General features: G+C 40.0%; 1 protein-coding gene across 2 annotated transcripts; it reads right to left on the reverse strand.

Annotated features, from left to right (window-relative positions):
- Positions 1-4,782: 4,782 nt before the first annotated feature.
- LOC124870115 (glutamate decarboxylase 1-like) lies at positions 4,783-26,841 on the reverse strand. 2 transcript variants are annotated; one of them, XM_047368627.1, is made up of 17 exons: positions 26,551-26,840; positions 25,605-25,762; positions 22,823-22,879; positions 21,382-21,519; positions 19,487-19,729; positions 18,655-18,745; positions 14,118-14,230; positions 12,374-12,489; positions 10,691-10,770; positions 10,521-10,575; positions 10,318-10,434; positions 10,161-10,225; positions 9,990-10,068; positions 9,673-9,822; positions 9,477-9,584; positions 9,216-9,305; positions 4,783-6,616 (listed from the first exon to the last, which is right to left on the reverse strand). In XM_047368627.1, exons 2-17 carry the CDS (start codon positions 25,678-25,680, stop codon positions 6,443-6,445), a joined length of 1,752 nt encoding a protein of 583 aa, XP_047224583.1. In that variant the 5' UTR covers positions 25,681-25,762; positions 26,551-26,840; the 3' UTR covers positions 4,783-6,442. The 2 variants fall into 2 exon arrangements, with proteins under 2 accessions (XP_047224583.1, XP_047224584.1); XM_047368628.1 differs by lacking the exon at positions 22,823-22,879 and having other exon boundaries at positions 26,551-26,841.
- Between the last annotated feature and the right edge of the window lie 80 nt (positions 26,842-26,921).

Raw genomic sequence — 26,921 nt, forward strand, 5'->3', positions numbered from 1 at the left:
CATTTATCCAAATATTAGTAGGGGTGTATGTATACATTCGAGCCTGATTGTATAATTATGACACTGTCTGCAGTTTATAAACAATAAATCCAAACATATGCATCCAGTTTGTGTTTTTAAAAATGCTGAAGTAGTTTGTTGTAGATTCAAGATTGCTTCAAATTCAAACATTCATTTTTCTTTGTTGAAGCCACAGGAAAATGTTTATATTGTGTGAATATATATACAGGTCCTTCTCAAAATATTAGCATATTGTGATAAAGTTCATTATTTTCCATAATGTCATGATGAAAATTTAACATTCATATATTTTGGATTCATTGCACACTAACTGAAATATTTCAGGTCTTTTATTGTCTTAATACGGATGATTTTGGCATACAGCTCATGAAAACCCAAAATTCCTATCTCACAAAATTAGCATATCATTAAAAGGGTCTCTAAATGAGCTATGAACCTAATCATCTGAATCAACGAGTTAACTCTAAACACCTGCAAAAGATTCCTGAGGCCTTTAAAAATCCCAGCCTGGTTCATCACTCAAAACCCCAACCATGGGTAAGACTGCCGACCTGACTGCTGTCCAGAAGGCCACTATTGACACCCTCAAGCAAGAGGGTAAGACACAGAAAGACATTTCTGAACGAATAGGCTGTTCCCAGAGTGCTGTATTAAGGCACCTCAGTGGGAAGTCTGTGGGAAGGAAAAAGTGTGGCAGAAAACGCTGCACAACGAGAAGAGGTGACCGGACCCTGAGGAAGATTGTGGAGAAGGGCCGATTCCAGACCTTGGGGGACCTGCAGAAGCAGTGGACTGAGTCTGGAGTAGAAACATCCAGAGCCACCGTGCACAGGCGTGTGCAGGAAATGGGCTACAGGTGCCGCATTCCCCATTTTTCAGCACGACCTGGCACCTGCTCACAGTGCCAAAACCACTGGTAAATGGTTTACTGACCATGGTATCACTGTGCTCAATTGGCCTGCCAACTCTCCTGACCTGAACCCCATAGAGAATCTGTGGGATATTGTGAAGAGAACGTTGAGAGACTCAAGACCCAGCACTCTGGATGAGCTAAAGGCCGCTATCGAAGCATCCTGGGCCTCCATAAGACCTCAGCAGTGCCACAGGCTGATTGCCTCCATGCCACGCCGCATTGAAGCAGTCATTTCTGCAAAAGGATTCCCGACCAAGTATTGAGTGCATAACTGTACATGATTATTTGAAGGTTGACGTTTTTTGTATTAAAAACACTTTTCTTTTATTGGTCGGATGAAATATGCTAATTTTGTGAGATAGGAATTTTGGGTTTTCATGAGCTGTATGCCAAAATCATCCGTATTAAGACAATAAAAGACCTGAAATATTTCAGTTAGTGTGCAATGAATCTAAAATATATGAATGTTACATTTTCATCATGACATTATGGAAAATAATGAACTTTATCACAATATGCTAATATTTTGAGAAGGACCAGTATATATATATATATATATATATATATATATATATATATATATATATATATATATATATATATATATATAGTACAGACCAAAAGTTTGGACACACCTTCTCATTCAAAGAGTTTTCTTTATTTTCATGACTATGAATATTGTAGTTTCACACTGAAGGCATCCAAACTATGAATTAGCACATGTGGAATTATATACTGAACAAAAAAGTGTGAAACAACTGAAAATATGTCTTATATTCTAGGTTCTTCAAAGTAGCCACCTTTTGCTTTGATTGCTGCTATGCACACTCTTGGCATTCTGTTGATGAGCTTCAAGAGGTAGTCACCTGAAATGGTTTTCCAACAGTCTTGAAGGAGATGCTTAGCACTTGTTGGCCCTTTTGCCTTCACTCTGCGGTCCAGCTCACCCCAAACCATCTCGATTGGGTTCAGGTCCGGTGACTGTGGAGCCCAGGTCATCTGGCGCAGCACCCCATCACTCTCCTTCTTGGTCAAATAGCCCTTACACAGCCTGGAGGTGTGTTTGGGGTCATTGTCCTGTTGAAAAATAAATGATGGTCCAACTAAACCCAAACTGGATAGAATAGCATGTCGTTGCAAGATGCTGTGATAGCCATGCTGGTTCAGTATGCCTTCAATTTTGAATAAATCCCCAACAGTGTCACCAGCAAAGCACCCCACACCATCACACCTCCTCCTCCATGCTTCATGGTGGGAATCAGGCATGTAGAGTCCATTCATTCACCTCTTCTGCGCCGCACAAAGACACAGTGGTTGGAACCAAAGATCTCAAACTTGGACTCATCAGACCAAAGCACAGATTTCCACTGGTCTAATGTCCATTCCTTGTGTTCTTTAGCCCAAACAAGTCTCTTCTGCTTGTTGCCTGTCCTCAGCAGTGGTTTCCTAGCAGCTAAATTAACCTGAAGGCCTGGTTCACACAGTTTCCTCTTAACAGTTGTTCTAGAGATGTGTCTGCTGCTAGAACTCTGTGTGGCATTGACCTGTTCTCTAATCTGAGCTGCTGTTAACCTGCAATTTCTGAGGCTGGTGACTCGGATGAACTTATCGTCCGCAGCAGAGGTGACACTTGGTCTTCCTTTCCTGGGGCGGTCCTCATGTGAGCCAGTTTCTTTGTAGCACTTGATGGTTTTTGCGACTGCACTTGGGGACACTTTCAAAGTTTTCCCAATTGTTTGGACTGACCGACCTTCATTTCTTAAAGTAATTATGCCCACTCGTTTTTCTTTACTTAGCTGCTTTTTTCTTGCCATAATACAAATTCTAACAGTCTATTCAGTAGGACTATCAGCTGTGTACTGTATCCACCTCCTGCACAACACAACTGATGGTCCCAACCCCATTTATAAGGCTTGAAATCCCACTTATTAAACCTGACAGGGCACACCTGTGAAGTGAAAACCATTTCAGGTGACCACCTCTTGTGTGTCCAAACTTGTGGTCTGTACTATATATATATATATACACACACACACAGTATATATATATATATATATATATATATATATATATATATATATATATATATATATATATATATGTGTTTGTCTGGCCAGTCGTCTTGTGAGTATGTTGGGTATACAGTTGTTCTACAGATGGTTCATTGGTATGTGACACACCTGGTTATTTACAGTGCCTTGCGAAAGTACTCGGCCCCCTTGAACTTTTCAACCTTTTGCCACATTTCAGGCTTCAAACATAAAGATATAAAATTCTAATTTTTTGTGAAGAATTAACAAGTGGGACACAATCGTGAAGTGGAGTGAAATTTATTGGATGTGTCAAACGTTTTTAACAAATAAAAAACTGAAAAGTGGGGCGTGCAATATTATTCAGCCCCTTTACTTTCAATGCAGCAAACTCACTCCAGAAGTTCAGTGAGGATCTCTGAATGATCCAATGTTGTCCCAAATGACTGATGATGATAAATAGAATCCACCTGTGTGTAATCAAGTCTCCGTATAAATGCACCTGCTCTGTGATAGTCTCAGGGTTCTGTTCAAAGCGCAGAGAACATCATGAAGACCAAGGAACACACCAGGCAGGTCCAAGATACTGTTGTGGAGAAGTTTAAAGCTGGATTTGGATACAAAAAGATTTCCCAAGCTTTAAACATCCCAAGGAGCACTGTGCAAGCAATCATATTGAAATGGAAGGAGTATCAGACCACTGCAAATTTACCAAGACCCGGCCGTCCCTCTAAACTTTCATCTCGAACAAGGAGAAGACTGATCAGAGATGCAGCCAAGAGGTCCATGATCACTCTGGATGAACTGCAGAGATCTACAGCTAAGGTGAGAGAGTCTGTCCATAGGACAACAATCAGTCGTACACTGCACAAATCTGGCCTTTATGGAAGAGTGGCAAGAAGAAAGCCATTTCTCAGAGATATCCATAAAAAGTCTCGTTTAAAGTTTGCTACAAGCCACCTGGGAGATGCACCAAACATGTGGAAGAAGGTGCTCTGGTCAGATGAAACCAAAATCAAACTGTTTGACCACAATGCAAACGATATGTTTGGCGTAAAAGCAACACAGCTCATCACCCTGAACACACCATCCCCACTGTCAAACATGGTGGTGGCAGCATCATGGTCTGGGCCTGCTTTTCATCAGCAGGAACAGGGAAGATGGTCAAAATTGATGGGATGATGGATGGGGCCAAATACAGGACCATTCTGGAAGAAAACCTGTTGGAGTCTGCAAGAGACCTGAGACTGGGATGGAGATTTATCTTCCAACAAGACAATGATCCAAAACATAAAGCCAAATCTACAATGGAATGGTTCACAAATAAACGTATCCAGGTGTTGGAATGGCCTAGTCAAAGTCCAGACCTGAATCCAATTGAGAATCTGTGGAAAGAGCTGAAGACTGCTGTTCACGAACGCTCTCCATCCAACCTCACTGAGCTCGAGCTGTTCTTCAAGGAAGAATGGGCAAGAATTTCAGTCTCTCGATGTGCAAAACTGATGTAGAGACATACCCCAAGTGACTTGCAGCTGTAATTGCAGCAAAGGGTGGCGCTAAAAAGTATTAACGCAAGGGGGCTGAATAATATTGCACGCCCCACTTTTCAGTTTTTTGTTAAAAAAGTTTGATACATCCAATAAATTTCATTCCACTTCACGATTGTGTCCCACTTGTTGATTCTTCACAAAAAATTTGAATTTTATATCTTTATGTTTGAAGCCTGAAATGTGGCAAAAGGTTGAAAAGTTCGCAGTGCCTTGTGAATACTTTCGCAAGACACTGTATATCCTGGCTCAAAGATACAAAATAAAAACATTTTTTTCCACTTAATAGACTTTATTTAATATATTTTTTAATAACAGTATGATTTTTGTTAAAGTGCCTTCTGAAAACCTTAAGGGACACATTCCCTTACTGTTGGCTTCATTAAAATTCAGACTGGTCACATACAAGAGTCATTGGCAACATCCAGTACACACATAACCCTAAATATTAAATATGCAATTGTGCTGTTTCCATATGGTCCCTAATTACCATAAATATGCAGTTAACATATATCCTATGTAATACACAGCTATTTACAATGGAACAAAAAAAAGATGAAGATTGTGCAAAGACATGAACAGCAACCTTCATAAAAGATTTTCCACTTGGCCCCAGTAACACTAAGAATAACAATAATATGTATTACAATTAATACACTATACAACAGTAAATGCATTAGGGTTCAGATAGATGCATAACTTTCTTCCCAGTCTCCAGAGGAGAGTACATTCTCACATTCTTGTGCTTCTTGCTAAAATAAGACCGGCACAGCAGCCAGAGGTTTATATAGATCGATTCTTAATCTAATCAGAAGGCCAATTCTTCATCTCAGAACATTCAGGCAAAAGACTTATTCACAGAAATAAATAATAGAAATTGCATTGAGCCTCAAGGTCAATAAATAACATTTTGGAAACATCTAGAATCTATAAGAAGTTTCACACAAAAGAAATTGATTGCTCTGGTCCTGGTTCTCTTTCTTTGGCAGACATCACTATAATAAACTTTACTTTAGTCTAGTGATTACTTTTACAAATCTATTAACATGTAATGCAGGTAAAGACACATCTACATTAAAATACCTGAATCTGCAAACGGTGGAAATGAAATTAAAGTATTTTTATATAAGCCTATATTCATTTGCTATCTATTTTTATACTTGCATTATGAGTATTGCATGAGTGCACGGAACAAATGAGCCTGCTTTAAACAAAACAAAGGTTTTCACAGGGTTGGGATATTCAAGAACATTAAAAAGCTTAATCTGAGAAATAATCTTTATGAGGGAGGATATTGCAGACTATAGCTCCATTTACAGAGGATGCAAAATCCTTTTAGCAGAGCACTAGCATTGCATCTTTGCTTTAAGTACATGACACAAAAAGACAGTTGCACACACGCTGCCATAGGAGTTCAGGACAATGATTCAGGACAAATATGCCCATGCATGCAAATGAAATATAAACTATATATATACACACATCATAAAGCATCCATTTGTCAATTAAGAGTAGCAAATGTGTGATAAAGCAACATTATTTGATGATACTTCAGTATATTGTTCTGTGCTTTTTTACCCCACTTCTGTTATTTAGGATCATCACACACACTCACCCAGTCACACACACACACACAAACAAAAAACAAATGTCTCTAATGTATAGGTTTACATATAAATATTAAAAGACTCCACATCACAAACGTCATGTTTATTTAGGTACGCCTTCTGTACCTGGAGAACTTTATATATTTTGACTACTATGGGGACTAGTAAACCTCATTTCTTGTTTCTCTTAAGGTGCTGGAACATCTAGTATGCTTCAGGCAAACAACTACTGGATAAAAAGAACCAAAACCAGATTCTATCATTGTCTTTCTGCAGCACTGTTAATGTTTTACCTGACTGGTATTTATGCAAGATTATAGAGAACTACAGGTCGTTGCCCAGCCTCTCAATCTCGTCAATAAGGAAGTCGATGTCAAACTGGGTTACAGCAGGATTGGACACAACCATGCGGAAAAAGTTGACTTTATTGCCCTGGGGTTGGTAGCCCACCATGGTGGTCCCTGACTCCATCATCATGGCCTTGATCTTTGGCGCCACCTGGTGGAGGAAAAACAAATTACCGTAATGCAGGGCTAAAGGTAGCAGCCACTGTTGGAATATCAGTGTGTGCAATATTCATTTCACAAAGTACTGTTTGGAGTGCAGTAATTGCTGGCTAACATATTCCAAGTGTTATGCATTTGTATTTTAGATGCTAATGTAATATTCAGCCAGTTATGCCCCTTCCCCACTGGCTCGTTTTAGCCGGTGCAGCTCACCACTCGGTTTCACTCTACTCGGTTTTTCTCTACTCAGTACAGAACCTGTCGTGTTTCCACTGACCCGCCAACGTCTGAAGTTATGGTGGCTGAAGCCCCACCTCCAGCCATTAGTGTAGAGCGCTGTGCTGCTATTAACGTTACTGTGTGTCACATTAAAGTAATCTGCGTGAAGTGATAAAAAATAAATACAAAATAAAAACATAAATAAACTAAATACAAATAACGTTTGTATTAATATATATGCAAGAATGTCTTATGTTTTTTATGTCTAAAATGATCCACTGGGATAATTATCTGGACCACAGCCCAGCCAGAACTTATAAAATAAGGCTCAGGGGTTCTGATGTGAGGGGGGTGTAGCAGGAGGAGCAGAGAGGAGAGACGCTGCTGTCTGGATGATGAAGCTCCAAAGTTTGCCTTGAAGAAGTTATAATTTTGGGCTTTATGAGGACGTTCTTGTCTTATCCATGGCAATAACAAGTACAAGGACTTAAAAGTGCGAAACCGCGGACTCGTGACCTTTGAAGCTTTAGGTTGGATATTGCATATTCGTGTTCTGCAGATTCAGTGGACTCGTCATCCCGTTTGGTCAGGCAGTCTGATTACGGGCAGCTGCTCTCTGCCTACTTCCTCTTCTTGCAGATGTCAATAAATGTGTGAAACAAACACATTATTTCATGGTGGTTTTGTTTTGTGTGTTTTGGTGGAAATGTTTGTGGCTCTGAACAGCTATGGGTGATCAGCTGATTTAGGATGTTATTAAATACATAGCTCTTCCTTCAGAAGCCCATATGTCCTTCTTCTTTTTTGTCAGCCTTCAGGCATGGTTTATGATCTGTAAATGGTCAAATTACATGTACGACCCACTCCGGCCACTGTCTCAATGAAAACCGTTTCATTTCTCCTCCTCCCCAGGCCAATCAGCGGACAGCAGTCTGTTCATGTCTCATGTGGTCCCTACTCAGCTCCGATTGGACCTGCTCAGGAGCAGGGACAAAAAAAGTATACCGCTACAGAAAAAACAGTAATGGAAACGCTCGCAAAGCTGAGTGGAGACGAGTAGGGCCAAATCGAGCCAGTGGAAAAGGGGCATAAGTCTTACAGCAGCAGAAATTACTTTGTGCTAAAAGCTAAAGGTCACAGTGTGTGTGAGGGGAAACAATAAACATGCCTTTTATTTTCTTCTTTTTTTTTGTTACACATAAAACTCTGAACAGCGTAACATTAAAGCCCTTTTACTCGGATACCCGGAAATAAAATCCAGGGCAACCAATTTAGGAGTCACCTAATTACTAAATGATATATAAATATGAATACAAACTAAACTAAGCAGTTTCACTGTAGCTCTGGATGTGTGTTTAGAGTTATTATCCTGGTGGAAGGTAAAGCTGTGCTTCAATCTCAAGTATTTGTAGGTTTTCCTCCAACATTGCCCTGTATTTAGCTTCATCCATCCCCTGATCGCTCTGACAAGCTTCCCCTATCCCTGACAAAAACATCCCCACAAGAGGAGGCCGTCACCATGGTGATATTCACTGTTAGTTTTCCAACACATGTTATGCATGTTGGTCATAAAGGTCTTCCACATGCTTGCCGTGTTCCCTCCATGGCTTTTGGTAAACTTTAAAGTGACATTTTGTAGATTTCTTTCAGCAACAGGATGCCTCTTCCCCTTCTTCCATAATGGCCAGATTTGCAGATTGCACGGCTAATAATCGTCTTGTTGAAAGATTTTTTTCTACCTGAACTGTAGATTCCAGCTGCTCCTCCAGAGATGCTACAGTCCTCTCCCTGCTTCTTCAGTTAATCATTCCCTTGGCCAGTCTTTCTGTTTAGGTGGACCGCCATGTCCTGGCAGGCTGAAGTTGTGCCACACTCTTTCCATTTTTGGATGATGGATTGAAGTGTTCCCTGCGAGATGTCCAAAGCTTTGGATATTGTTTTGTAACCTAATCCTGCTTTAAACCTATCTAAACCTCTATCCCTGACCTGTCTCTTGTGTTCCTTGGTTTTTATGATGCTGTTTATTCACTTATGTTCTCCAACAAACCTCAAAGGCCTTCACCGAACTGCTGGATTAACACTGAGAATAAATTACATAAAGGGGAACTATATTTACTGGTTGTATAGGATTTCAATTAGGCGTATCAGAGTGAAGGGATTTGTACAAAAGCATGCAACACTTTAAAGATTTGTTTGCAAAATGAAAAATTGGAAAACAAAATTAGGCACAACTTCATGTTGCTCAATTGCATAAAATCCCAATAAAATAAACTGGAGTTTGTGTTTACAAGACAAAATGTAAAAAGGTTCACTAGATGTGTAATACATTTGGCAAGGCACAGTAAATAAAAAGCTGATAACACGAAAATTACCCTGTGGAGCTTTTCTCGCCGCTCATCACTGTCGGGCATTCCTCTCAGGCTGGGTGGAATGTACCAGAAGCAGACGTTTGTGTGCTGAGGCTGCAGACACGAACAAACATGGTTAATCCACATGAGCCATTAAAATGTTTGACATTCAAACAACATCAGGGGTCCATCTGAATAAGTCATGTTGATTTTTAACAGCTTTCAAATGTTTTATTTAAAATCAACAATACTGTAGAATTTAAACAGAAAATTGCTAGAGCTCACCACTCCATTGAAAACCATCTGAAATCCCTCCCTGTTTTTGATCTTGTTGTACAGGTACTGAGACAGGTCCAAGCACTTGTCAATGTGATACTCGAAGCCAACAGTGCCCTGGGAGGAAAAGTCGTTCAACCAAGGTTTACGGTCAAAATAATGAACATTATCAAACACTACATTTATTATTCCTATTCCACCTCACCTTAGCTTTCCACATGAGCCAGAACTTAAAGATGTCAACATGTCGCCCACACTGGATTGCCTTGTCCCCTGTATCATAGGTGACATCATACTGTTTGTCTGGTTGGAACAGGTAGCCGGCGCACATGGAGTTACAGCCTGCTAGGATTCCCTATAGAAAACCAATGAGCACACCTTTTAGTATTTGTCCCTCTACTCCTCCACCTCAGGTGGCCTGGAACTTACAGGGAATACTGGAATCAATAACTCAGATAAAACAATGCAACATACAAGATTAATAACAATACACAACACTCCAGAAAAATGTGTTCTTTGTACCTTCTCTCTGACTAGGATTGCAGAACACTGTAAGGGGACACCCATCATCTTGTGGGGGTTCCATGTGACAGAGTTGGCCCTGCAATATCGAACACATATGTCATTAAAGGCTGAAAATCTTCAGCTGAATTATAGCACAAGGGGGCGGGATCTGTTCCCAGGCACTCTTACCTCTCAACTCCACTTAGCTTATGGCGATGCTTCCTGGACATCAGTAGTCCACCGCCCCAGGCACCCTAAGGAGACAAAAAATACTATTAAAGGGGGAATGGACAGCATAAAAACCCGGTTATCAAACATAAGTGCAACAGAGCAATTAGCTACTCACATCCACATGGAGCCATAAGTTGTACTTCTCACAGATGTCAGCAATTTCATTGATGGGATCAAATGCACCATACACAGTGGAACCAGCTGTGGCATTCACAAACAATGGCACATAACCCTGCAGAGACAGATAGGGCAAAAATATGGGTTAAACCGAAAAATATGTAAAATTCATATACAATGAAAAGAAAGAAGGACATGAACCTTCTGCTTTGCATCAATGATTTTAGCTTCTAGGTCTGCAGGTATGACTCTCCCTCTGAAAACATGTAAAACAAAAACAAATTTTCACACTCTTGGTTTCAAGCAACATATTTTACATACATGTTTTTTGCTGATGTAGCTTTACAGGTAATCAGTAATCCTCCACAAACCTTTCGTCTGTACTCAGCAGGATCACGTTGTCCGTCCCAAAGCCAAGAGCAGCTCCGGCCTTTTTTATAGAGTAGTGGCTCTGCAGTGACACACATGAGACAAGAGTTTAATCTCTAATCAAACAGCTGCATTCAGGCAAGCCTGGGAGATAATTGCTAACTGAATTTTGTCTCGCTTGCAGTAAAATTGTTAAATGTGCAATTCTTGCAAGATGAGCAAGAACTTTCAAGAAGAAACAAATAATATGGATGTCTCCCTCATTTTCAAGTTCTTTTCTGAGGAGTAAATGGTTTTTTAATTAATGAAAGTGAACTTAATGCTGTTTACCCTTGTATTGCTTTTTCAATAGAATTGTGAGCTAGTTGCTGAAGAAGACAGCCAGCAAGGTTTTCCCTTAAAGCCACATGTCAGGCTGTTACACATTAGTGCTTTCCTGTTTGTATGGGAGCAAGCTTATGTCAAAAGGCTCATCTCTCCTTAAACTACGGTGTAAAAAACAAACAGTGAGGCCTTCAGCAAAACTAAACTGACAGCTTATGTCAAACTGTCTACATGCCAAATTGTCAATATAACCAGCAGGGGGCGCGCTTCAGCTGTATAGTGCGTCCAGCGGTGACACAGAGGAGGAAAGGAGTGAAGCAGTTAGACATTAGCTAACTTCTTTCACTCAGCTCATCATAGAGGCGAATATTTCCTAAAACCCTGCTTTCAAAAGGTCTTTGATTCACTTAGGAATTCGACGGCAGCATTTCTGTTTTTTGAAGGGGACCGTCAAGACCGGGTTTAAGACCATATAGCTTTAATTGTACACTTAAATGTCACAGTATCAGACAAAAAAATTATAATTTATATTAGGATAAAGATAAAGATTACTAATGCATCTCACTAAATATAATTCTGAATGTGGCTTACAGCCATTAAAAACCCCAAATTCACACTAAGGAAATAAAAAAATAAGATCACAAAAGCAGATTTTTAATACAGAAATGTTGGCCTACTGAAGAGTATGTTCATGTACTGTACAGTTTAGCCTGTGGCTTTTCTGAGGTGTTCAGGTTGCTTTGATAGCGGCCTTCAGCATGTCTGCATTATTGGGTCTGCTGTCATCTTCCTCTTGACAATACTCCATAGATTCTCTATGGGCTTTAAGTCAGTTGAGTTCACAGGCCAATCAAGCACAGTTAACGCAGGTATTGATATTTTTGGCAGTGTAGACAGGAGCCAAGTGCTGGTGGAAAATGAAATCAGCATCTTCATAAATCCTATCAGAAGTGGAAGGCATATAATGTTAAAAACCCCCCTGGTAGATTGCTGAGCTGATTTTAGACTAGAGGAATATCACGACATGGCTCCTCAAATCGTCACTGACTGTGAAAACTATATATTTTATGAGTTTTTTTAAAAGTGGCCAAGATTAGACTGCAAATACTAAGGATGAACATAATTATAATGCTTATTAACTCATGATAGCATCAACCAACATTTAAAAACCTTCCCAGAAAATTTCAGCTGATGACAACTTTATGAATGAATCTGAAATGCTTTGTTTTAAGTTTTCAAAAGGTGATCTTCAAACATGAGTAACCACGTTTTCGTTCTGTCCAAACTCAACACTGAACTAGTTCTCCTGAGGTGTGAGTTTACCTTGACTAAAATCAGTGTATGTGTGTATGATGACGTACGTGTTCCGACGTAAAAAGGACAAGGCGGGGAGCAGCAGACATGCCCTTAGTCTTGACCTCGGGGAAGTACTTGTAGCGAGCAATCATCACACTGTACATGTTGGAGATAGCGCCCCCTGTCAGTAAACACAGACAAATCAAACACCCGGGGCAATCTTTGTGCAGTATGAGTCAGAAGGTTACATACACTCATCAAATACATGAATGTCATAAATAGTTTAAGTCTTTAATGAAGCATTGGAATAATTCATTTTTTAAGGTTAAAATAATTATACAACAAACACCTTCAGTGAGTTTTAAAAGCAAGAATTTGGTAAAAGAAACTTTTAAATAACCATGGAGTAAGAAAGGAACCTCAAGCTCAATTTAAATTTGCAGGTGGCCTCAAGGACAAGTCAATGCTTTCTGGAGAAAAGATTTCTGGAAGGATGAGACCACGATCAAACTATCTGTCCACAAAGTGAAGAAGTGCTTCCTGAGGAGTCAAAGATAAGCATCCAGTACAAAGAACACTGACCCAACTGTTATGCATGGAGAGGGAAGAATCATATCGTGTTGCTGTTTTACTGGTATACCTCACAAAGTGGAATATAAAAGAGGAATTTATCCAAAACCTTCCACGTCACCTCAAGTCAAGAGTTAGTTTAATTTATTGGTTGCCCGGAGACTAACAAAGTCCTCAAACACACAATCAAACTACTTTCTAGTTTTGAGCTGGATTCTGGATGGAGTTCCCAAAGCCTCAGCCCTCTGGAAATTTGGGCACTATGCTTAAAAAATGCACTCTGCCAGGAAGTTAACAAATTAAATGAACTCTACAGATTCTGCCAATAAAATAGGTTAAATATCTAGTTAGAATGATACCATAGGCTTAATGGCTACAAAAACAGTGCATGAGGAGGCAAGTAACAAAAGGTGAGGGTGTACAGTCAAGCCCAACATTATTCTTACTAGCAGATTTAGATGTAAAGTTCGTTTTATTCAACCAAACATTTTGTTGGTTTGCCAAAGATAAACTGACAATGAAAAATGGAGCCCTGAAATAACTTTTGGGGAAATTTTTTTTTATTTACATTTTAACCAAAAATTATTTGTAACCTTCTCCATAATGTGTGCCTTTATTGGCATTACAGCAATCAAATGCTTTACTAATGGCTGACCCGCTTTCTGCAGGTTTCCACTGGTATTTTTGAAGATTCCCATTTTGCAATGAGCTTTCAAGTCTTTGAGGTCAGAAGGCCTCTGTCCCATCACACTAAGCTTTAGCTCCCTTCACAGGTTTTGTTTGGGATTCAGGTTGGGACTCTGGCTGTGCCATTTCAACACGTTGATATCACTGCCAGTCAGAATAAACATTTTTGGAAAAGTTAAAAGATCACTTTAAATTTTAATCTGCTGGGTGAATAAATAATTAGGGGTAAAACCTTTGGTTATAATTGAGCTTGAATGTATTATACTGACTGTCTCTGAATTACAAAACATCCACCATAACCTCAAACATCTGTACCTAATTCTTGTATTTAAAAATCATTGAAGTTTTATATTGAACAATCAATCTACCCTTGAAACAGAGCCATTTGGATGAATAATTAAAGCCCCTAATTTATATAACATTCCTGCCCATGATGAATATATGCAGCTTTGGAGCAGAACTGCATGTTCTGTATAAAGAGGTCTTGTTAGGATCCTTTAAAAATATACATATGCTCTGCTTATGCACTGATACTGTGATTCATTAGCTGACCTGGTGAAAAGAGGCCATCTCCTTCTCCGCCTGGCCAGCCAATCAACTCTCTCATCTTCTTCAGAGTCAGCTGCTCCATCAACACAAACACCGGAGCAATCTCATAGGTAAACCTGCCAATCATACCAACATGTAAGAAAAACAGTGCATTATTCTATGTCATAAACACATTTGAAAAATGAAGGTATGCAACACTTGCAGACGTGAGGGTCCAAACAGGCACACCAGTGTATGCACAAACACATTTTTTCTAATGTTTTCATTAGCTTTTGTATAACTCCATACACACAGAACAGAGCTGACTGGGCTAATTAAAAAGTTTCTGATAGGAGCCACCCCGCAAACATTCATATTGAAACACCTTCTGAAATCATTGAGTGGTTTAATTAGAGCACACAAAGCCCTGATGGCTATCTGGTAGTCCTGCCCATCTCAGCGACAGCTCTGAATGGGGCCAATGTGATGGCTGAAAGAACATGAATGTGGAAGAGTGTGTGTGGCTGTGTGAATGAAAGCAGGAGAGAGCATGTTTGAATGAGATAACAGCCCTGGCTGGCCCCAAAAGAAAGAAAAAGTCTGAATCAATGAATTTCAAAATCTAATTAAAAGAAGGAAACAAGAGAATGCTGAAAAACCAAAGACAGGAATGTCTTTTTGAATCCAGAAAAACCCTCACAGGGGTGAGCTGAAGGTTTTAATGCTGGGTATTCCAGACAAAATGACAGGCAGGTCCACCAACAACAAAACTCCTTGAGAGGCTAAAGTAGGTTAAATTTGACACAGTGAGCTAACTCTCACAAACGAGTGTGTGCTTTTGCTCTCTTTGCTAAGGGACAAGCCATTTTCTACACACAGCCTGAGGACAAATTCCTACCTACCACGCCTAAAAGGAAGCCAGTTACACAACCCTTCACTGCATTTTCTAAACAACGACCGCACCATTGTGGTATTTGTGCATAAAGCAGCAAGTAGGCTCCAGGGTGGATAGAAAGGGTGGTGGTGGATTGACTGAAGAGAACTGTAACAGCAGACAACATAAGGGAGGAAGAGCGGGATGGTGTGGATGAGGCTCCATGTTAATTTCCCCTTTCGCCAATGAGCACCCTCATTTTGTAGTCAAGTTAAGTCAAGTTAATAGTTCTATGTAGTTCTGTTAAAAGCTATGGAGATAAATGGCGGTGCAAATATCTTGTATAATTTAATGGAATGTATATATTATACTATGAAGACTTTCTTTTCCTATACTATTTCCATTTATTCTGGTTCTGATCCCTGTTTTGGCCAATTGAGTTTAATTAGCCTTTTTGCCAATTCATCCCCCTGGTTTCTACCCCTGCATTCCAGTTTCACCCATTCCCACTTCCATTTCACACATTTAAACAAGCCACACATCTACTTAAACCATTATGTATCATTGTAATAAAGCAATTATGGAGTATTTATGACGATAAATTGTCTAAAAAGGTCAGAATCATGTGTAATTTATCTCAGCTGTATATTATTAAGAAAAACTTTGTATTACACTCTATTCCCATATATTTTGGTACTGATCCCAGTTTGGGATAGTTCACTCTCACAGAATATGATAGATTTCGTCCCTTTAATAGACCAAAATAACACTAAATGACCTCCTGCTAATAGATATTATGTATTTCCTTGCAGCAGACTATGGGCATGTTGTATATTTATAAAACAATTACCTCAAATTCCCATTCGTCAAAGCCAGTATTAAAAGCCTCTAACAAGGGTAGAAATTGATGTCGGCATGAAACAGCAACCAATCGTGATTTTATATCGCAATAATGAAACGGCTACTACTACGGAAAGGTATGAAATGGCAAGTAGTGAAATGACAACAGCCCTGTATATGCTGCGGCTGCAAAGGAGATCACAGAAACAGGACAGAAAAGGCATGAAAAGGTTGAAAGAGAGGTGAGGTGAGTTCTAATCCATGGACTGCCCTACAAGCAAAATCTTATTGAACAGACATAAAAAAGACAACAATGCCTTTCCTCTAAACCTTGTTGAAAAATAATATAATAATATATGATGGCTGGGGTTCATTAAATACGTTTTTAAGCCAGACCTAAATAACTCATTTATCCGTGTTTGGACTAAATTTGGACAGGACCCGTGGGCCAAACAGCTAAACAAAAAGGACTGGCCAACCTTAAACAGTCAGTCCATGGACATCCAGCTCCTGAAGGAAGGTTTTGCTCCTAAATGCATGTGGCCACATTTTATGATTTATGGCCTTTGACTTTCATCTACAACAACAAAGGGCAAAACTGTAAAGATGAAAAAAGACTAAGATCACAGTCTTCTTTGATATGTTGAAATTATGTAGGGAAATAATTTCCACAATATCTCACTTCCTCTGCCTCTAAAACCAACCCCCTGCCACAGTAAAAAAGGACAAAACTGATGCACCTTCTTAAAATTCTCCTTCTCTCTGAGTCATTTCATGCTGCAATGACAATAATGGTGATCATTATCACAATCAGAGCCAATCATTGGTCTTTTCAGGGTGAAAATTACCCCTCAGTCACCTGCCTGTCCCCAGAGACAGCCCCTAAATGCCCTTATTATCATCATCAAGGGCGTGCAGTGTGTGAGGGTGTGTGTTCAGATGAATTTGTGCACAAATGTGTGTTTGTTTGTGAGTAACCTTCTGACCCTAAACCATACTACTTTCAAACCCTCAGAGGAGCAGAGTCAGTTCATATCCATGGAGACAATAGAGCCAGAATGAAGACTCTGCAGGGAACTGCAGCAGCCAGTTTCCACATAATAACAGGGTTTTCTGTGCAGACCGAGGACATGGTGTGTCAGTGTGGGGCCCAGCTGGCCTATCTGCTAAGACCAGCTCACAATGAGCCAACAGTCAATGGACTGGAAAGACTTGCGGCTGAATCTGGGACAGCCAGAGCTGGTGTGTGAATGTGTGAGTGTCATTATGGAGGTGTGTTAAAGTGTGGAGAGTCAATGGCCCTATCTCTTGGGGCATTCTTCCCACCAGCAGATGAGATGGGAGAGAAAGTAGATTTAGGAAGAGGTCATTTCTTTGGATAATGTTAAGAAGAATGAATGAACTTAGTGCTGTAGCTTTTTGGTGATTCATGCGTTATCACTGCAGATAATCTTTTCATCAGCTGCCTACAGCTTGTTCAGTGTCATACTTTCTGTCACACAGCCACTTATAGAAGTTAGATTTGAACCAGCATGGATTTCCAATATGGTATTGGTTTAGTGCATACATAGCTTTAATTTAAGATCTTTAGTTAAATAAAATCGTAAATCTGCACAGGAATTTTGGATATGAATTTTCAGATGCTATTCCTCCAGGCCTGGAGCAATAGGAGAAGTGTGCCCACCTTCACATCGCACCCAGTCTCAAAGGTCCTGGCTCTCTAAAGACCAGTGGAAGTTTTTCAGTAGCTCAGCTGCTGTTTGTATCTGTCATTAGCTACTTTTACCAATAAGAAGGAGCAGGTGGAGAAGGAGCTAGAGATGGTGTTGAACCTAGTTACTTTAAACTCATTCAGTGGATGCCCTCAAAAATATACCAAGTTTGGTTTAGTTCAGCTTTATAGATGGTTGTAGAAGCAAACCAACTTGCAGACTATACAAGGTTGCTCATCCTGTTTAATCAAGCACCACTTGTCCAGTCCACAATACCCTTCTAAAAACTGAGATCTGCGCAACCAGCTGAAACATCAGAATGGTTGTATCTTTTTGTTTCTTTGCTCTGTAAACTAACCGATTTCATGCATCATGCATAAACTTAAAGCAGCTAAAAAACAGCTAAAATATAATGGTAGACAAATTTATGGGTAAAAACATTTATTCATTCAATCTTCTTCCATAGTGGGTCACGGGGGTGCTGGTTCCCATCTCTAGCAGTCTACGGGCGATAGGCGGGGTCACCCTGGACAGGTCACCAGTCCATCGCAGGGCAACAACATAGTGTAAAAACAATTTTTTTATTTGACTAATTTTGTTTATTTACATGGCCGATTAATTCATCTGTTTTCTAAGAAGAAACAAGTTTAACTATTACCCTCATGTTACCTATTCTGTTTTAGAGATCGTGTCAGAGTAATGGCTTTGTTTCCAGCTTGCACAGTGTGGGATTATGTGTATGTGTTAATAGCATCTAAAGTAGATGTGGTTCATGCCCTACATCAGACTGAGCCACCATGTAAGTCTGACCTGAGATCAATATGCAATCTAACCATCCCTGGGGCATGGCAGCCTCTGATACATACAACAGCAGGGAGGGAGCACTGCATCTGTCAATACAGAGTCTTAACAGGACAAACAGAGCACTTTATATAACTATAACTTGTGGTTGTTGGAACCTGTGGTGGAGGGAGCTCTGGGGACTAACATAAACCCTTCCGGTATGCCCTATTATCATAATGATCAGAGGCTATTTCCAGTGTTCTTTAACAGGAAATCCCAGTTATCCTTACATGACATAGATAATTGTGTCCTGCTCAAGGACAAGTAGAGACCTGCCTTCGGTGTGACTTACATGTTGGTGTTGGCGGTAGAAGTGAGCCACTCTCCCGCAAGACCAATGATGTCCAAACCAGAAGATAACTGGTTGAAGAAACGTGGGTGGCCTAAACACATAAACACACAAATGAGATCTAACAAGAGATCTAACATAAACCCTTATTATGCTATATTTGCACTGGTCACAACTATATGACAGCTGTTTAAACTGCAAGGTGCTCACACACAGCAAACATGCAGTCAAGGACACAAGTGCTCTACGCGTGTTACATAATAAACAGATGCTTTCTAAGTATTACAAAAAATAGTTGATATAGTTCTATTGTTTACACTGTCAGCACCTCCAACAAGGGAGAGGAAATGGGCTGCTTTCTTTTTCAGAACCATGGAAAGTTCTCATCAGCCCACACACACAGAAACCCCAAACCTCCCCATAAGCTTTGAACAAGCATGGGGTAAAACCCAAGGGACAGTTTGAGCTTTGTTGTGTTAACAGCTTGAAACAGCCCATGCTAGGCTCCCCCTCAGGCTACATTTGGTTTAATGAGTCGTGGGGGGGGGGAACTGAGCTGCAAAGGAAAATACATAGGGTAGTAATCTTAATAGACTGCATGTGTCAAAAACAAAACTTTTAGCTTACTTAATATATACGTATTGATTTAAAAATTACAATGCACATACAAATTTAAACATTTAATAGGCTTAAGAATTTCATAGCCATAAAATAACAATAAAGATCCAAGTGGCAGTGGTAGACCTATAAAGTCTTTGCCGTGTAGCTATTTAAAGTGATCTTGCCTACACCACCGTGTAAAATTATACCCATCCTGTGTCATCACAATGCTTACCTGTCCGGACGCCGTATTTGAGTGTGTCCCTGCAGTCCACAAGGATCTGCTCCAGGGACTCAGGCTGATCAGACAGCTCCAGGTTGAAACCCTCCATGCCCTCCAAGAGCTGGTGAGGGTGGTGGAAATCCAGCACCTTGGTGGAGCGGTCAAAGGTTTTCTTGATGTAGTTGGTGAGGATGTCAACAATCTCCAGCAAAAACTGTATAGTGGGGTCCTCTCCATTTTTGGCTGGCAGGAGGTCTAAGAGGAAATAATGCTTGGGGGTGAACTTAAAATATTAGCAAGAATTTTTTTTTAACTATTTAGTTGAATTGTCTTTCTATTTAAACACCACCAAATTCAGTTTCAGTTAAATCAGTAAATGTTTTTTTCGCCTTATATCTAATAGTCTGTTCACATCAAATACCTTAAAGCCAGCTAGAGGCCCATTGGATAACTGTACTTTCTAAATTTCCCCTAAAAACTCTAAAAAGACAAAATGACTTGTTTCAACACAGGGATAAAAGTGATGGTTCCTGTAGCTTTGGTTATTTTCCCTTTAGACCCAAGTGACCAGTGCATATTGGGCTAAAGGCTGGGATCTTCTGGAAGCTTATTTTCAGTCTAAGAACCAAAAGGAGTTTCATTGCAGCCATGTTGTGATTCAATACTCTATAATGCTGAACTTGGTCTCCATCATGGCACTAGATAAAAAGGCTATTTCACTTCATTAAATGAATCTGGACTAAATTTGGTCCTTATAATTTAAAATACTTACAATAGCTAAACTTAAACTATAAATGACAGTTAAAATGATTTTTTGCTTTTTTACCAAATGGTTTTCAAGTTGGAGCCCACATAAGCCCAAAAGGCCTTATAATTATTTTTTTTTTTCATAGAGAAAATAAAAATGTAACAAGTTGTAAACTATATTTTAGAGAGTCTGTCTTAAGAGTAAAGTAACTCTGTCTGGGTTTGACCTGGACAGGTAATACAGCTTCCAGTAATTAAAGTTATAAAGTAGCTTAAATAGCCTTAAAAAGGGCCTTTTTTAATTTTCGCACACAGAATAAAGGTTTCACAAATCACAAACTGTATTTTATGAAATCTGTCCTTTGCGTGGAATAGTTCTGGTTTTACTTTGCAAATATTTCTGCTGGATCCCATTTAAAATTGGCAAAGAAGCCAAGAATCCTTAAAACTTCCCCTATTTGAGTTTTGACAAATTGAATGAAGGTTTCACGAACTATATTTTACACAATTTGGGCCAGATAATTCTGTCAATTTTTACCCTATCTATTGGGTTGGTTATGTGGTTCAGCCTGTCTAAGGTGGTGAAGAAGCCAAAAAAAAAACTGTAAATCACATTTTTCATTATTCACAAATAATAAAAAATGTGTCACAATTCAAAAGCGGTATTTGTACAATCTTTCATAGATAAATTATGTCCAGGTGTGCCCTACACAGTGTGGTTTTCAAGCTGTGAGTACATAATGATCAAGTAAATATAAAACCATGGTTTTATATTTATACGTAGTAGATCACAAGTAACTATTCCAGATGTGATCCAGAGAAAAAGCCTTTTAGTCAAGCGCCGAACTGGGAAAACTGGAATTGGAAGCAAATGTATCGTAAATAGCCTACCAGGTGAATACAGGCATAATTAACGTGACCTGGTAGCTACTCAATCGTGTTTATCGGTGAAACTAAATGAAACAAAACAGATATACATTCACAGACTTAATGAATTTAGCTAATTGCGAAAACCTAATGACTTAAAGTTTAATGAGAGCGACAAACGGAAGAAAAAAACAAGTATTCCCTTTTCATTCTCTGGGAACACCGAAGCCATAAAGAAAAGCCACGTTTCAGGCAGTCCCCAGTGAAACTACAACCAGGTGTGAAGGTCTCACCTCGGGCAAACAGGTTGGAGAAGTCGATCTCTGTGCGGCGGAAGCGCGACTCACTGTCGCTGTTGTCGCAGGAGAGCAGGTTCTTCTGGCCGGCCAGCCTCCCTCTCTCTTCCAGGCTGTTGTTCTTCTGCAGGAAGCCTAAAGTGTTGCAGGGCGAAGAGAAGGAGTTATCCCCAAACACCTCCATTACATTCACAAAAATAAAAAGGTAATATAACAGAAATATAAAAATAATGAGCTATGACACAAAATCTGAGACGATGAAGGGCCCCCCAAAAAGGCCCGTTTAAGCCTTTGGAAATATGCTCTATATGTTGTGAGTAATCTGAAATCCGAACCGACGTGGGCAGGTCAAACTTAAATAGGCCAGCGTTGTGCGCCACGGATGTGAGGGCGGGACAAGGAGGGGGCGCCTCAGCCGGTGACATCACAGCCCATCCCTGTCAGCAGGGAACACTCACAGGATGGTCGTGTCAGTGCACCGCCGCGGCTGCCTGCGGCGATGTTCCACACAGCCGCTAAATGCAAACTCTGTGGTTAATGACGGATGAACAGAGTCCCGAGGCTATCTGTCTCTGCACGATCAGGGACGGCCTATTTCACGTTCTGCCACTTAAGTGCAGGCCCCTAAATATCTATCTGCAGATAAATGCACAAAAACATAGAAGTTCCGCACTTTTTATCTGTAGGCGTAAATATTATGTTTCTTGTTGTACAGCTGATTAAAAATCTATCGTTGTGACATTCAATCTGTTAACATTTTAAATGTACCTGCCCTTAAGACAATCCAATATCAAAGTCGAAAGAATGCATGAAAAACAAAAAAGAAACAAAAGCATAAAAGGACCATGGGCTTATCGTAGTTCGTGGGGCATTTGATTGATTTGTGGTGAGACAAACAGATCAATTCAATTTAACTACATTCACTTGGTAAATCTACACCATCAAAAAGTAGCAGATGATTTGCTTTTGAAAATAATAACCCTTTCACCAAACGAGTCAAAATGAGATAAAAATATAATATTTAATTCTAGGGCTGTTCCGTTTGATTTTCATCACCCTGTCTAAAGGGTTTTTCTTCTCAGCGTTGTTAAGGAAAGGACACGGCGGTCAGGGGGCGGGCTGTGGGGGCTATCATCACTGCACCTTAGGGCGAATGCCCACTGACCTTTGGGAGATGGAAACCCAAAGTGACAGTGGTGGACTCTGCTCGGAGCAGCCCAGCTCTAAACAATGGCCTGTATTTCAGAAGGCCTCAAAATGGCTAAAACCAACAGTAATGATGACCGGTTTGCAGAAAAATGGCACAATATCACTAATGTTATGTGAAATCTTCCACAAATGACATGTCAGATAGAACAAAAAATTGTTCCTGGTAAATGGCGCACAAGGTGGTCAAACTGTGACAGGAAATGATTGATGTGCACAAACCAGAACTTACCGCAAATCTTCATCCCCAGTTTCCGTGTGCATCCGTGCATCCACGCATATTCGTAGGCTAAAACAGAATGAACTTGTTTGAGTTTTGTTTGGCCGTGGGAGTGTGTGTGTGTGTGTGTGTGTGTCTGTGTGTTGAGCAGGCCGTGCAGAGGCGGATGATGATGGAGCACACACTAAGCCCAGCCCAAGCGTGAAGCTGACGGCTCTTGGCCAAGTAGGGTGAGTCATCTTTCCCCCTTTTTTATTTTTAATACACAGAATTGGTTGGCCTTTCTTTGCCAATAATTATATCCGCTATACGTATCCCCTTCTTATTATAGGGAGAGGGAATTTTATCACATTTCCGTTTTGACTTCAATCAATATGGACCGAGCGGCACGTCCACGCCGACTCATACACCAGCCAAGGGGCGGGCTGGAATTAACACCCGTGAAATGAGCCCACGGACGAGAAATTAATTGAGTGCAACACAGTGGGGTATGTGACTGGAACGAGCTGGAAATGTCCGAGGTTTTTTGGGAGCCTGTAGCAATAGAAACCTAATAGCATACACTGTAAAAAGGAATTTTGGAGGAAATGAAATATTAACCAGTAAAACTCTTTTAATTTAATCAAGGGACGTGTATATGTAATGTTTAATAACTTTTAAATTGTAACAACATTAGCTGCTTTATTTTAGTGACAGATCCTACCTAAACATTTTAATTTCTGATTTTGAATTAAACTGCTGATGTTGCTTCTCTTGGCTGTTATTCTCATTCATTGTGTGTGGCATCCAGCAGAGGATGATAAGGCTGAAACATGTTAACTCATGTAATAGAAAAAATATAAACTTAGAAAACTAGCAACCAATGCTAATGCTAATGCTAAATGAAGTTTCTTAGACCACTGAACGGCACATCTTAGCTGTGGATGCCAAGGAAAAGTCTACATGCCACCAATAGATTACATCGTATCCATCTTTATCTCGATTAGCAACAGTGCTGATGCCAAAGTCAAACGTTCTAGCTAGAATTTGTTGGATTTTGTTGAGTAAGCGCATTTTAAGTATTGCCTTGTATTTAACTCACCTAAGAGTTTTTAGTTGTTGAACTTATATAATTTCTAATCGGAAATATTGAGCAAAAGATATCCAAATAAAATGTATGCAAGTTTCATTGGTTAAATTCTAACATTTATTTATTTATTTATTTCAGTGTGCTAAAGTCAGATTTCCTGAGCTTCTTAACCCTGAGGCAGTCAATGGCACATTTTAGCTGTGTAGTAACGTTTTGTGTTTAATCACAAACCAATTATTATTTATTTTATACTTTTTAAAACCCGGAAGGACAATCTGGATTAGTAAAGTTTGACTAATTTAATTCATTGTTTAAAAACGATGTAAAATTTTTAAAAACGTATTTATTTCTCTTTTAGCTGGTAAACATACACAATTTCTACTCATACATATGGTTAAAATGTATCCCCAAATAATGAAAAAAATCTTTACGCCAGTTTTATTGATGAAATTCTAACAGCTTGTTTTATTAGTGCACAATGCCCACTGAAGCAGGAGCGTCAAGCGAGATTAGTCAGTCACGGAGCAGCAGCCTGAGGGAAGCGAAAAGCCTGAGCGCACCGGCTGCAAACTCGGAGTCAAGTGAATTCTTGACTGGCATGCGCCTGATGCCAAACTTAGTGAAAACAAATCAAAGCAACAACAAATGTATTTGTATCTACTAAAGCAATCTCAAGTGCCGCGACACAAACACACAAGCACAGACACAAGCCTTCAGGCGTGAGATGCAGCATAGCAAAGAGATAATGGCGACATCAGGCAGCAGTGTGCAAGCAAATCAGACAAATCAAACATAGATTTTTGTTTAGATTCTTTTTCCCCCATACGTTTTTCAGGTGTGCAAATTCACCTTGGGAATTAATCTGGGAATTTGAGACACGGCTCCTGACAGCCAAAGGCCACACAAATCTGAGTTCGAAATGTTTCGTTTAATAAAAACAAAAGATAAAATGTCATATACTGCTTCACTGCCCCCAAACTGGCTCTTTTTCTTTGCTGACTGGCCGAGCTGAGGAGGACAACACCCGGTTATTATTTTTCCCTGCGTTGCACTGCAGATAGCTGCGCAAATGTGTTCTAATGGAGCCGATTTTCTGTATCCGGCACAGACTGAAATTGATTAACAACTTGGTTAATGTATAGCCATCTCTGAAAAATTGGATGAAAAACAAGTGTCCAAAAAAAAAAGTTAATTTGAGCCTTTAATGTTAAATCTTTTGGTCTTGTCTTGAAATATTAAGAAGTCACGGGTAACATTGATTGGAAAATATTTCATCCAAAGAATGTGAAAAATAAAGAGTTAAATGATTAGAAAGATAACATGAATCAATTATCAGAATGTTTCTTATAGGAATAAATGTAATTCAGATAGCTTTAATGGTGCGTTATTTCAGCGTTGTCTGCTGTCTGGCGCGCACTGCTGATCCGCCAGACAGCGACAGGCTGCTGTAATGGCTCTGTTTTTAACCGGGATGATTAACGACGGAGCCCACACAGCAAATGGCTCGGGCGAGGCTGCTTTTATCTGAGAGGTTGAGGTTAGTGGAGAGAGAGAGAGAGAGAGAGTAAGGCAGACACATGTGAGGGGCGGAATGGGTTCAGAAGTGCCTTTCAGCAAGGCATCAAGGGCCTGTCACAAACTGGTGTCTGTTTCGAGGGTAAATCCTGAAAGAGGGGATCCAGACACCTTTTTGTCACCAACCCGATAATCAGTGTGAGCACCTACTTCCAGACGTGGGTCTTAAATTAGCCGTGTTGGGGTCCTGGTCCGCCCCGGTGGCTCTAGGTTCAGACGTCGCCATAGCTTCTCCGTTAAATGGTGTCCAAGCTGGTGAATAATTCAGCGTCAAACAGAACGGTGCAGTGGTGAGAGAGGCTGCAGGTCTGAAAACATAAATCCAGAATAGGTGCATCCGGTTTGAACAATGGGGTGAGATCTGATCAGAAAATTTATTTCAAAAGGCCAAGCCAGCTTTTAGCATTAATCAAGACGCGCAGTTTGAAGAGAATTGCGCACCACATAAACAGAACAGGTGCGCATCAAGATGAAGACCTTTGAGATAATGTGATTGCTACGTGGCTACTCTAAAAGATTTAAGTGGCCATTGTTTATCTCCAATGACAATATCTCCATTTGCGACAATATTCCATACAAAGAGTTCAAAATAAGACTGACTGACAGGAATACATCAGTCATGTTTTAATCTCCAATTTGGAACATTATTGCTTCTTTCAACCACCCCTTTTATCTCTTAATCTTTTTTCTTAGATATCAGTGTTATGTAGAATAGAAACATCTTTATTGTCGAATATCCACAGCGCTCGCACCAGTTGCCATTTTCGAAGAAGCATACATGGTGACACAGAAAAAGACAGCTTAAAATTTTTTTGCGTAATTTTGCTCCATTAAATATCAGTCTGCTTATGGGATCATTAAGATACTTCAAATAATAAAAAAGACGACTTAATCTTATAAAGGAATAAGAAAGGATAGTATTCTTTCAATTATCAGAAGTAATTGCATATTGTTAATTAAATATAAATAATTTTAATGAAACCAGACCCAGATTTATGACACCGAGAATGATCAGACTGTCATCTGTCTGTTTTGGAGGATAAATGACGCCTGTCAATAAAATTAAGGACAGAAATGAAAGAGGAACAGATCTTACCGGCACACGGACGCACAAGTTACCGACTCCAAGCACTAACTGAATCATAAACGCGACAAGAAGCAGTCCATGGAAGGGACGCGCTAAAACAATCACATCCAGCCGTGCGCACGTTGACCCCTTCTCCTCTCAAGAATGTCTTTTATTCGTTATTTATATCTGAGGTTGAGGCTGCCCATTGGTCTCTTTACGCAGGCATGAGTCACGGCACTGCCTCTCTGTGACGACTAATGAAGCCTGCCCGGGATCCATTGACAGCAGGGATGCACTTCAGGAAGCCAGTCAGGACTTGGAGTGAGAAAGGAGGTCATAAAATGTGAAATTAAAAGCAATAGTGACGTGTTGTTTCTTTAGCAGTGTGCGTGGGTGCA

This window comes from Girardinichthys multiradiatus, chromosome 6 (genome assembly GCF_021462225.1).
Source record: "Girardinichthys multiradiatus isolate DD_20200921_A chromosome 6, DD_fGirMul_XY1, whole genome shotgun sequence".
Taxonomy (NCBI): Eukaryota; Metazoa; Chordata; class Actinopteri; order Cyprinodontiformes; family Goodeidae; genus Girardinichthys; species Girardinichthys multiradiatus.

Bases quoted from the DNA above. Each gene is read 5' to 3' on its own strand.
- LOC124870115 (XM_047368627.1), bottom strand. From the start codon at position 25,680: ATGGCGACGTCTGAACCTAGAGCCACCGGGGCGGACCAGGACCCCAAC. The intron at 10,771-12,373 runs GTACGTCATCAT...GTGTCACTGCAG, and splicing joins TCCTTTTTACGTCGGAACAC to AGCCACTACTCTATAAAAAA. The intron at 10,226-10,317 runs GTGAGTAGCTAA...TTGTCTCCTTAG, and splicing joins ACTTATGGCTCCATGTGGAT to GGTGCCTGGGGCGGTGGACT.